We start from the raw sequence: 12,808 nt of genomic DNA, 5'->3' as shown, positions 1-12,808 counted from the left end.
ATAAGGAGGGACCCCAACAGTGGCTGCCGCTAAAATCTGACCTGTTGGATCTCGAACGATTGCTCCATAACCCGCACTGTCTGTATCCAAAGACCCATTTGTGTTGAGAAGAAAAGTTTATGGGCTTGGACCAACCCACCTAATAGCAGTATACTTTGGGTGGGATACATTTAGACTCAAATTCCACCTTTCCACAATGTCGCTGGTCTCTATGCTAGCTTCTATCCGCTTTGTACCATTGTTTATTTTAATAATAATTTCTTCATTGATCTTACGAATCACTTCTGATTGTGGTTGGCACTTCCCTTCAAAAACATACTTGTTTCGCTCTCGCCAGATGTGGTAAATGTAGGCATTTAGAGTCAATCGACCCAACTGACTCTTTAAGGAGGCACCCTTAAACTGAGAGATACACCATTGAATTTATAATTCCCAGCTATCGACACTTTGGTGAACATAACCCAATTTCTGGAGCAGCTGTTCCCATATAGGTTGTGTCGCGACACACCCAAAGAGTAAATGGAAGTCTGTTTCATTCTCCACTTGGCAAAACGGGCATTTTGGGTCTTCAACCACCCCCCCACGCAGCAAGTCGCATTCTCGTTTTCAATCTTCGATGCAATGCAATCCATGAGATGAAACTATGACATGGTATATTGCTAGCAAACCATACTAGTCCCGCCCAGTCAAGAGGAGGTCCTCGAGGACGTAGGACTTCATAGGTGGCCTTTAGTTTAAACCCCCCTCGTCACTAGGTTTCCATATCTTCTCATCTTCGCACTCCATGTCTACTGATAGGGTTCGGGCTTCCGTCACAATATCTCCCAGCAAAGATTCGATATAGGTGGGAAATGTCCAGTCGTGAGTACCTAGAAAGTTTGCAACTGTTGCTTTAGGATGAAGATAAGGGTCGAACCTGAAATTGACAGTTGTGTCATCTTAAAGCAATCCTCTTGGGTGCCAAATATCTTCCCAATACTTTGTAGCTGAACCATTCCCAAAAATTTGCCTCCAACACCACGAACATTCACGAGGTATTGCCATTGTCCAAAACTTTTGACGCTTTATGAGGTTATTAGTAACCCATTGAACCCACAGAGTATTATTCTGACTCACCACATCCCATATATGTCGCATATTTGCTGCTTCAAAGAGGGTTTCAATACATCGAATTCCCAAGCCTCCTTCCTCCATGGGCAGACATACCACGTCCCATTTAATTGCCGCACGATTCCGGTGTAGATCCTCCTGTCCACAGAAAACTACCGAAAATTGACTTAATTTCATTTATTGTTCTCTTAGAGAGCACAAAAACCACCCAGGTTTCAGCGACCACCGATGGATCCTTGTAGCTCACTTTGTTGGTTGCAAACCTTGTGGGAAATCCGGTGACTACCCAGTCGAGATATGTATAAAACAAATGGGTAGAGCTTTCAATTTTGGGGATAATCAAATAATGCAAATTTATGGGTTCAGACATAAATCACTAGCTAGTACGAGAGTCAAAAGGATTAGAGATGAAACAGATAAGCCTTTGGAAGTCAAGGATGAACTTGGCTTGATGTTGCTTCTGCTTGTTTTGTTCTATTCTTATATAATAGTAGCTATAGTGTTGTATCTTATTATATTCATAATTCGTTGTTGATGTAGTTAATGTAGATGTTTTTTTTTATTCATTTATGATCTCAATGTTTGAGACTTCAAGTTATAGGAAGATTTCCAAGTGAATCAAAATTTTGTGTCATATAATTTGTGTACCTTCATATGTTCTTAAATCAAATAACCTTATTTGGAGGCTTCCTTATCCATGTTCATAACTCTTGGATTAATCTGACCTTGTTTATATCCAAATTCTATAAATCCTGAATTTTCACCTCCATGGGATCGAACTTGGGACCTCCAAATTGCAAAGTGGGTGTGTAACTACTACTCTAAGAGGTGTGGACGATTAAAGTTAATTGATTTTGAAGTATGTGTTTTTGTCACAAATTTTTATTAGTTATAGGTACAAAGTTGTAGTACATAAGAGCTTATCTGTAAGGGTTAATGAAAGATGGAACTTTATCATGGCTGAATTGGAATACAACCGTGATACACATCCCGCCGGGTTTCGGCCGGGTTTCGTGCCGGGATGAGGATCATTTTCCATTGGAATAACAACCTGTACGTTAGCATTAAATTCGTTTTGCAAAGTGTTAGGTTCTTTTGTCATCTTCACCCCGGAGATGCATGTTTGTGCTGTTGCTAGTGGTGCATTTGGATAGTGGTGGTGGTGGTGGTGATAGTCGTGGTATTGCTATTGGAGGTGGTGGTAGTGATGTTATTTAGGTGCAGAAGTAACTCAGTTGGCAGGGGTCTGGTTTTGTTTGTCCATTTGGATATGAAGGGTAAAATGTATTTGAAAATCCAACAAGGGGATGTAGCTCAGATGGTAGAGCGCTCGCTTAGCATGCGAGAGGTACGGGGATCGATACCCCGCATCTCCACTTTGAGTTTGCGGCAGTCTTTTTGAAAAACAACAATATAATAGAAGAATTCTATGTCATATTATTTTTTTTCTAAGTTACTCTTATTGTTTACCTTTTTCTTCAAACTTTTTACCTTTCTTCGTGTCCATGTCATCTTCAATCCTTGATAGACCTCCATCACTAATGGAGATCGTTCTTTTCTTACAACTTTTTTTCCTATTAGAACATTGTATTTGAAGAGTTATTTTATTTTTTGAAAAAGATCAGTTTTAGGAGGGAAACACGTGAAATTTTCCCGAAAAATAGTGGTGCTTCAAATATTTTATGTGTTTTGTCTTAGGTATACAAAATTACTTGTTTTTTTTTGAGAAATCGACGTCGTTACAAGGCATTATTGATACATCAACAAGATGTGATAACCGCCTAAGTTAAACCAATGATTAAGGAGGCCTGAGCCCCGACAACAAAGAAACCTGAAGCCCAACAACAAAGAGGCCTAAAGCCCGAAAACTATTACTTCATTTAGTGGCTAAATTGGGAGATTCGATGTTTGGACCCCCTTTCGTATAATTGACTTGCTGTTTAGACTCCTTGAGATAAATCTTGGAGATAAACTGCTTCCACCGAGAATCAATCTCAAGACCCCGTGGACTTAAGAGGGATATCCTACCGCAGCACCGCTACATCAAAAGGGGGTGGACTACAAAATTACTTGTTAGTGTCAATGATTTAGTAGATTTGATTATCTTTTTATTCTAGTTAGTAAATGATGGACGAAACGATAGCGACGGTACTACTTTTTATACAGTTATTGGTGAGGAGAGAGCGTTCCAATTCATGCGGAGTTTTTTTTTTATGAAACATCAATTGAGAAGGCATTTAAATCAAATGAACCAATTTGAGATCTTAATAATCTTTCATCAAATTTGAGAAATCTCTCTAAACATTAAAAAAAATTATAATAGTAAAATTTCCAATCATTTGGCTGGGATGAGTCATACTACCATGGACAAACGGAAAACCAAGTATACGCCTGTAATGAATCTCAGGATCAATATCTTACTGTCGACTGATTACGAGCCATTGTTCTTCAGATTTAGGCATGAAATTGCAACGAGGCTTAAACACACTCATCATGATGTTTTCTTCTTATGACCAAACAACAAGCTCCATGAATAAGTATTACCCTTCTCTGCTGCAACTTGTACTCGATTATCCCCAACCTAAATTGACCATAAGAACGTAAAAAAGAACAAGTGAGTATCAGATAAAGATCAGTTTTGATCTTACTAGATTAATGATTGAGATTAAAACATGAAGTAAAACACTCGTCACTCACGGGGCGAGATGTGCCTAAATTAGTAGGATGGACATAATAAGGTTTTCTTTTATATTAACATCTAACATACCTTGTCCATGAACCAGTAGCCAATGGTTGGCATGTATTGCACCAAATACATAACCATTACAGGCTGCGAGAAGAAACAAATCTGTCAGAAATTTAAATGAAAAAATTTTGGGTATCTAATCCTTCACATGTTTTCATAGAAGTAACAATTAGATATTGGAATTCTAGGATATCAACATGAAGTTATATGATAGATAATTAATCAGCATTGACACAAATTAGAAGGCGAAACTAATGGGAAGTTATTACATGGTTTGATATCCATGCTTCCTTCAGCCCGTGGGTTGCTGCAACAATTGTTAACTCTGCACATCTTTCTGATGAAACACGCTTCTGTAAAAACCAACATAAAGATTTCGTAAATGATCGAAAACTGGGAAAAAGTTGCAACACTTTGAAGCAGAAGTGGTTGTTAACGCCTATTTCAGCCATAGTTGATTTTTTCAATGGGGAATATTGTTATTATTATACAAATACTACTGTGTGGTACGATTTAATTTCTGGTTCATTTCATTAGTATCAACAATAGTACTCAAAAAGGTCAGGGTTATATATGCATACCCCAGAGGAACCATTCCGCGAAGAGCTTGCTCCAGAACCATTTGATGTCTCTATGGGTCCAGGACAAACAACTGTTACTTTTATCCCTTTTTTGTGGAGCTGTAAACGAGGAAAACAGAATAATAAGCAGGGTTACATGTTCACATCCACAAGACCTGTTACAAAAGTAATAAACTACATAAGCAAACAATGAGTTGTAATGCCCACACGAAGGATCAGAATGCTTTAACACCCATAAATCATCGTTGGGTAGTCTTGGGACACCCTCATCCCAAAAGCTAGCTCAACCAATGACCTGTACCATCCACAATCAATGTCGGATCATCCCAAGACAACAAAAAACCAACCAGATCTATTATCAATGGTCCGACTCCTTCTCTCCTTTTCTTTACCTGATGTGTATGAGGCTGAGCAGAAGATCATAGAGATACAGAACCGAACGTTTATTGAGATATTAGGAACTACCACATCATACCCAATACACAATCAAATATTTATAAAAGGTATACTGTTTCTGTGGATCACAATCTAAGCACCTTGCTTAAGCGACTCAATTTTATGGCATAACCACAAATTTCAGAACTTCACTACAAGGGCCTATCTTATGTAAAGAGAGATTCCAGATGTGTTGTTTTATAAATTGATTAGAGGCAATGATATAAAAAAACGATCAAGGCATACACCTTGAGGTGCCGCCTCGAGGCGTAAAAACGTATTTTAAACGTTGATCAGAGGTCCTAGAGTTGGAGCTCTATTCATTTGGTTCCCAGACCTAGCACTCTAGCAGTAATGCTTACAAGCTGCACCATTTTAGTGAGCCCATTTAACTCCATATGCAGCAGTATTACAAAGAAATCTGAATTATGCCACTAAAAAGCTACATTAACCACTCCAGTACATTTGATATATTTTTGCTATATCTGATATTATACCACTAAACCTTATACTGTTTTTTTTTTTGTTTTGCATTAAAACCTTATACTGTTTCACTTGGTACATGGCGCACGCTAACTTCGCCTCTTACAAAATTAAAGTTTACCAAGTCCGCCTTAAAAAAATTTAAACCATGTAAATGGACAAATCAAAAGTTGAATGATGTTATGCCGATCATGTGTTGTTTTCAACCTTAAATTCCTACACATTTGTTACGGAACCCTATTAATTTTGATCACAGAATTTGGTAATAAATGTGTCCCAAATTTTGTTTTGTCAACTCACACACACACACTATATAATGACATTTATAAGTTGTAAAATCAAATGTCAAAAAGTCTGTCCTTGTGGTGAAGACCTTTTATACCTTTCTCCCAGAAAGTTAAACAAATATCTTGTCCTTCACATAATCTTATTTGCTAATTATACTATTGATTTCAAGTGATTTGACCAACATATCATTGCGTTTCTTTGGCACATAAACATATTTCTTCCTACATGGTGTCGCCATATGTCAGGAAATACAAATAAAGCGTCAGAACTTATACGAGTGATGGCTAACTGATACATCAAATAACATATAAGAAGCAACATAATCGCAATATCATGATTAATCCAGAAAATTATTGTTAAAGTTATACCTCTGAACGTAATGAATGAAAATATCCATTTAGGGCATACTTCGAACCAGAGTATACAGCCTGGCCTGGAGCAAGTGTCTTTCCTGCAGCACTGCTCGTCTACAAATGAAATTTTAGTTAGTTCACAGAAACACACACACACATATATATATATATACACACACACATGGGGGTGGCAGCCACAGATTACAAGACTGCCTACATGGAAAATGACACTGAAGGGAGAATATTGTTTGAAAAAATCGCAATCACTGATCACCAATTTATCGGAATACTGTTAAAAAAAGTGGATAACTATATCGAAGATATAACCAAATATGAGGTACCATAACACCGCGATTGACTACAATTAAATATGACACAATAATAAATTGAATTGTTTCTGTTTCAAAAAAATAATTGAATTGTTTAAGATTAACATCGTTTGCATATACCAGTCCTTAGATGGGTAGTTTGAACATACCACAACAAAATGACCCCTTCCCTACTCAAAATGAATGGTGCCAACAGCCTCGTGATAGTTATTGTCCCACTGACATTTACGTCGAAGATAGCCTAGTCAGAAAAAAAAAAAAAGTAATATGTCAAGGTAATTTTGAATGCTTACCACGAGAAGACAAACAATGAAAAGTAAAACTCCATTGAGATGTGAGGCGGAGAAGTATTTTTGGTCCGATACCTTCAGGCTTTTATCCAAAGCGGAGGTCTTCTGCAACATTGAGCAATAGTAGTAACAAGTGAGTGGGGAATCGTCTGCCAATTCAAGTACGTTAACTACTATATATGACTTGTAGCCTCTTTTTGATGATAAAGATATTCGTGCAGCATTAGCACCTAGCATACAACAATTCGTTCTATATTTCCTCCAGTAAGCTAGTAGAAGGTATGACATAGTAATCATGTTTCTTAAAACTCTCGAACTGTACATAACGTATTCCTCTATTTTATTTTATCCTATGGTTAACAAGTTGTAACCACTATATGACAAATGTGCACAACCGACATAGTAGTGCAGTAACGTGCAATCTTAAGGCTATACTCTTAAAGAAGGATTTATCCACAAAGGCTCAAAAGCCTTAAGCATAAGTAATTCGGATTACCAGAAATGTCAGATGTAGGATAGCTTCGAACTTATGGGAGTATTTTATGGGATCGCTCAAAATTCAATGGTGCAGACCTAACACCATTATAAACATGTTCAAGCAATGGGATGGCATCACGAAACCACGCATCAAAAAGGAAATATGGAATCTGGTGCCGGTCGCAATAGTGTGGAATCTCTGGAAGGATAGAAACGATAAAATTTTTAAGGAATCTAATTCCTTCTCATCGGTAGATGTGGAAGATGTAAAAGGAACAATTCACTACTGGATCAGTGGTTCCTCAAAATTTAAATGGTCTTCTTTTTTGGATGTTGTTAGGAATTGGGAGGCCTGGGTTATGTAATTGTAGCTTAACTTAAGCAACCCGTTTTCTTGTTCGTCCCCCCTGTATAGTTTTTCCCTCTTCTAATTCAATCTAATTTTCAAAAAAAAAATGTCAGATGTGCCAACAAGCCAAACCATACGTTGTGTTACAAGTACAAGAGTCACTTGCACATGTAGTCATTGTGTGCCCATTTACCTCATCTATCTTCTCACTGATTTGACTACTTTTTCACTATTTCCTTTTTTCCTGTTCTAACTATCACCATATTATTGTGTTTTTACTTTTAGAGAGCTTGATTAGTAGACCCTATACTGAATGCTATTAATTGGATTGGCTCGAGCAGCTTAAGCATTAGCTTCCCTGATGTCTTCAGGCTAGCAGTTAGGCCAAGGGCTACAGTGGCAGAAATGTTTAATACTGCCAGTGACACTTGGGATATCGTTATTAGGAGAAACCTAAATGACTGGGAGATGCAACAATATGTTCACTTGTTGCAAATCCTTCAAGATGCAAAACTCACGGTTGAGCCGGATACCCGAGTTTGGAGTAACGCGGAGGATGAGCCCCTCTCAGTTGCCAACTGTTACAAGAGGCTGGATATAGATGGTATCCTCCTGGAGCCTTGCATATCTAAATCAGCTTGGATCAAGGCCCTACCACCGAGGGTATGATTCTTTGTGTGGGCTATCTTAGTTCGCAAACTCCCCACAGTGGATGCTTTGAAAAGAAGGGGATTTCAAATCCCAAATAGATGCATTTTATGCAAGGACGAGGAAGAGTCGGCTGACCACTTATTCCTACATTGTAGGGTGGCAGCCAGCATTTGGAATTACTTTGCTAAGTCGATGGCAACCCAGTGGTGCCATCCTGAGTCCATCAACAAGATGATAACTCAGTGGGACGGTCTGTCCAAGAGGAAGCATAGAAAGGAGGTCTGGCAATTAGTTCCAGCTGCGATTGTATGGAGTATCTGGTATGACAGAAATAACAAGATCTTCAAGGAAAAGAACCTTAACTCAGTCGTGGACATTGAGGATGTTAAGGGTGTCATTTATTCTTGGGTTAGGAGAATTGACAAATTTAAGAATGTTTCTTATATAGATGTAGTAGTGAATTGGGAGGCCTGGATGTCGTGAAACATCACGTTTAAGCCTCCCCCCCCCTTGTACATACTTATCTTTTTCTTATATATTCATTCTAATTTTCAAAAAACAAATGCTAGTAATTGATTTAACTTACTGGGCGTTCTTAGGCGGCGTTATGGACCATATAATCCACACCGCTTCCAGGAAAAAAGGACTCTGCTCTTTCCACAGCTTCTCTAAGACACCCTTCGCCAGATGTCAAATCCAAAGGTAAAACCTTTACCCCATCCGGTGGATGTTTGCCTATGATAAGGGAAGGGTATTCTTGAATATAAGCCAATATAAAAAGAAAAAGAAATGTATGACGGGAAATATACCAACAAGTTGCATTTTGGCACGTTGTAGTTCAGCTTCATTTCGTGCAGATATTATGAGCTTGGCCCCTAAACTAGCAAGTTGTTTTGAGAGAACCTCCCCTACAAATACAAGTAACACACGATATAAGAAGAGAACGAAAACACATTTACGAAGCTAAGAATTATTGTTTTTCTATTGTTCAATAAGCGCGAATATCTAGAAGACTATCTACAGAAAAGACCTACTCCACAATTACCCTTTTATGTGAAAGAATGATTAAACCCACTCTAAGCTTCCCAAGAAGAAATCAAATAGTATTATTTCTTATATTCCACCAATTAAGTAGAATTCCAAATTTATATACCAGTCTTCAAACTAAACTTACCAATTCCTCGGCTGGCGCCAGTGATCCAAAAAACCTAATTTCAGAAGAAGAAAAAGAAAGTCAGATTGTTAGAGGTATTAAGGAAGATAAGTCCGCCTAAGTCCTACCTTATCTTCAATTTCTTCACGTTTCGCATGTCCTCTAGATAGTAATGTGAAATCGCCTTCGTAGAACCAAAAAGAAAAAGAGAAAGAAGAAATGAAATCATTAAGATATAGAGAGAGAGAGTTCTAGTGGGAGAGAGAGAGCTCTAGAGAGAGAGAGGGAGAATATTACCATCTGCAGTAGCGAACATGAAGATGATGATTCCGAGAAGTGGAAGTAAAAACAATGAAAATATATATACTATCATCATAGCTTCCTTTGATTAATGGAAATTGCAATCAGATATCCCCCCTAGGTCAAGAACTAGTAAACTCTCTCTCTCTCTCTCTCTCTCTCTCTCTCTCTAGAACATGCATTAGTAAGCGGTTAACAAAAAAAAAACGGAAAAGAATTACATCAAGTTCTCCTGAGTCTAATGACTCTGCTTCTATCTGCTTCTACAATATCTACTAATGCTCGTGGGAATTCATTACTCTGCAGAATTAGGACACCATTGCTCAGCTTTATCTTCGAAAGGTAATCTGCTGGTTGATTTAGTTCTCGATATACATGAATTACCCAAAACTCTTCAAATAAACCCCATAAATATTGTATCTCATTCCATACTCGTATAGTCTTCCATGGAGGGACAAAATTATCATTAGACAAAATTGTTGCTACCTTTGTCAAATCAGTCGCCGATATAACTTACATTAGTCATATTGCCTTGACGTCATCCTAACAATACACCTTAAGTTCATGCAATAAAACTGATTCACGCTTCGTCGATGAAGCCGCCATCACTTTTGCTTCCTCAGTACTTCGCCTTAAGATTGCCCCGAATCTGGCTGACTCCGCGTCATATGCACCATTTACGTTCACTAGAGTCCATCCATTCTCTGGACCTTCCCACCTGCAGATTTTAGTAACGGATGTTTTGAACGGAAGGGTAATACTCCATCGTCCAAGTAGTTCTCTACACGCCGGAGTATCAAGTACCTGACCAACCCAAGAACTAGCTTTTATTCTCACTTCTTCTGTAATTTGTCTAACAATCTCCTCCATCGAGTTCCTAACTCCCTGAAAAATGCAAGCATTTCGTTCTCTCCGTGTATGATAAATATATCCATTGAACACAAGACAACCTATTTTGGGGATGTAAAATAAATATCAAAATCTTGTTTTCTAACTCAGTATCTTTTGAAGAAGAGAATTTCTTTTTATTAAATATATAGAGAAAAGGCCACAATAATATTTATCTTTTGAGTTTTTGTTACAACAATACCCATACCTTTGACAAATAAAAAATTTGAATAAAAACATTAAACTTATGAAAACAAAAATCCCTAAGAAGAAATGGGAAATGCTACCTCTATTTGAGCTTCTATCATGGCAGGACGGGACCAGGGTGATTGTTGAAAAACCAATTAGTAGTTTCTCTTATTTGAAGATCAGTTTTCGAACACCTCCGGATTCCTCAAATTTATGAAAAACAGAAAGCTCTTTTCTAAGATCAAAACTCATAACCATAATCCTCGTACACTTCTTCTGCGTAAAGTGGATCACCACCATCATCACCATCATCATCGTATATGTTATCTTCATTGTCCAAGATATCTGACGTAGGTTCTTCCTCGTTACCATTGATATCCTTGCTTGTGTTGTCAGAATCATCTCGTTTCTTCTTGGTGGTCTGCCAAGTATGTAACAAAGTAAAACATTGAAACAATATCTACCTTTACTGAGTTGCTCAAAAGTGAAATTAAGCTTCTTCGAGGAATTTTACTTAATTGCAGTTTTAACATTTTCAGAATAACAAAAAATTGGATGAAAAAAATGACAATCTTGTGAATATAATCTTGGCTCGAATGATTTGATTTTCAATGTTATAGCAAGAACAGAAAATGCTTGCTTTCGTTTGGGACCAAATGTAAACTTTCAGCAGCAAGATTTTTTGTATCAACTCCATCCTAGGCAACATAATTTGAAAATGGATCTGCTAAAATCTAGACCATGGAAGAAATATGGTGGTTTTGAGTCTGAGATTAATAGAAAGAGATTTTAGTTTTCATTGCATATTTTTCTTTCTTGTGTGATGTTTCGAGATGAGTTCGGCTGAAATAATCGCCTAATTTTAACTTCTATGATCAGTAAGACCGATGACAAAGTTGTGACTTGTGTAAGAGCACAATAGAATCAAGTAGTTTGAAGAACATGAAAGAACTACTTACAGGTTCTTCGAAGAGTTTATCCAATACATCATAGTTGATTTTGGAGCTGAGTCTCTGCAAAAACCACAACATATATAAATATATGCAGAAATATGCTTATAAAATGTAAAATTGGGCACACAAGAAAATCTAGACTTTAAAGAAATGAATTACGAATTGGTAAATGTAAAGAACATTATTGGAAGCAACGGATTATGATTGACGATGGATGGGGATATTTACCTTTTTAGTTAGCATTTGACGAGCTGCTTCTGCTGCAGTTTGAGGAGGAGGTGCATTCTTTGCATCTTGAGCTCTTTTTTGTTGTTTTTCCTACACGTTTGGATATATATTATTCGTAATGACCAAATTATTTAAAAATAATATAATTAGTGATTTCACAAGGCACCAAATCATTTTGTGCAATTTCTTGACTCTGAAGTCAAATAGGTCTTCATGGACTAAACCGCACATTAATTAGTCCCACAATTGTTGCAAACTAACAGTACCCAAGGCCCCAACCAATCCAAAGCAAAGAGTAAAACATGAAATAAGATGGGTTATGGGGATCACAACTACCATTTCTTCTCAATGGATTAGCCATCTTAAAAGCACGTAACCATCTAAAAGTAATCTGTTACAATAAGATTTAAAAAAAAATAAATAAGTAGATAGTCTCAGAAAGTACCTTTCTTGACTTGGCAACACCAGCTGCAGCTGCTGCAGCAAGTTCTAGTGCTTCCTCGGAACAATTCTGAAATTTTGCAGCATAAGCTTTCCTAGCAGCAGCTGCTGCTGCTTCTTTAGCTGCTTGTTCCTGAAACAATTCACAGACGACACTGCCTCGGTTAAACCATTAGAAGATTTAAGGAAAAAAAACAAAAAAAAAATAACATCAACCAGTAATGAAAAGTTTGAATGATCTGAACCATAATGAATTCGAATAGTCCTAATCAAAAGTCAAAACCAATTTGGTACATGACCCTGATTCAAGTGGACAGCCTTCCTAAGAGAAGAGGCTCATAGTATCTAAACTCAGATGAGAAAAATGATTGATTACCTGAAGATATTCCTTGTTCATCTCTTCCCAGATCATCTTTTTAATCACCTTCTCTTTCTCGTCGTGAAGGTATCCATCCACCTATACAACAAATCATATTTTTCAAGTGGTGAAATTAATCGTGGAAACAAATATATCAACTGGCTTTATTTCACGTTCAAGGCTCGGGGATTTTCATGGAGAGGCAT

The 12,808-nt window shown here is 37.4% G+C and overlaps 1 protein-coding gene, 1 non-coding gene and 1 pseudogene across 15 annotated transcripts in view; 1 reads left to right on the top strand and 2 right to left on the bottom strand.

Annotated features, from left to right (window-relative positions):
• The first annotated feature begins 2,413 nt into the window (after positions 1 to 2,413).
• TRNAA-AGC (transfer RNA alanine (anticodon AGC)) lies at positions 2,414 to 2,486 on the top strand. The gene has a single exon. It is a non-coding gene; the product is annotated as a tRNA-Ala (tRNA).
• Positions 2,487 to 3,346: 860 nt separating this feature from the next.
• Positions 3,347 to 9,678, bottom strand: LOC147532294 (uncharacterized; annotated as a pseudogene). The gene is made up of 12 exons (XR_015227339.1): positions 9,543 to 9,678; positions 9,374 to 9,429; positions 9,267 to 9,300; positions 8,902 to 9,000; positions 8,679 to 8,827; positions 6,691 to 6,720; positions 6,475 to 6,566; positions 6,012 to 6,110; positions 4,438 to 4,536; positions 4,126 to 4,209; positions 3,878 to 3,940; positions 3,347 to 3,691 (listed from the first exon to the last, which is right to left on the bottom strand). The product of XR_015227339.1 is annotated as an uncharacterized LOC147532294 (transcript).
• The window catches only part of LOC147532293 (transcription factor IIIB 60 kDa subunit-like), a 25,869-nt gene continuing 22,668 nt past the window's right edge, over positions 9,608 to 12,808 (bottom strand). For 4 of the 13 annotated variants that reach the window (XR_015227330.1, XR_015227331.1, XR_015227332.1 and 1 more), the window contains 6 exons: positions 12,621 to 12,701; positions 12,249 to 12,377; positions 11,804 to 11,893; positions 11,582 to 11,635; positions 10,721 to 11,043; positions 9,608 to 10,495 (listed from right to left, as the gene is read on the bottom strand). Coding sequence is in view for 3 of the 13 variants with exons in the window: in XM_086646297.1 (XP_086502423.1) it covers positions 10,864 to 11,043; positions 11,582 to 11,635; positions 11,804 to 11,893; positions 12,249 to 12,377; positions 12,621 to 12,701 (534 nt within the window). In the remaining 10 variants the exon portion in view is untranslated. Of the gene's footprint in view, positions 10,496 to 10,548; positions 11,044 to 11,581; positions 11,636 to 11,803; positions 11,894 to 12,248; positions 12,378 to 12,620; positions 12,702 to 12,808 lie in introns of those variants that run through there. The other 9 variants (XR_015227333.1, XR_015227334.1, XR_015227335.1 and 6 more) reach the window with 4 other exon arrangements.

This window comes from Eschscholzia californica, unplaced genomic scaffold, assembly GCF_041429995.1.
Source record: "Eschscholzia californica isolate CP2 unplaced genomic scaffold, dmEscCali1.0.p SCAF_6, whole genome shotgun sequence".
In the NCBI taxonomy this organism is placed as follows: Eukaryota; Viridiplantae; Streptophyta; class Magnoliopsida; order Ranunculales; family Papaveraceae; genus Eschscholzia; species Eschscholzia californica.
This window is presented reverse-complemented; position numbering and strand designations above follow the sequence as displayed.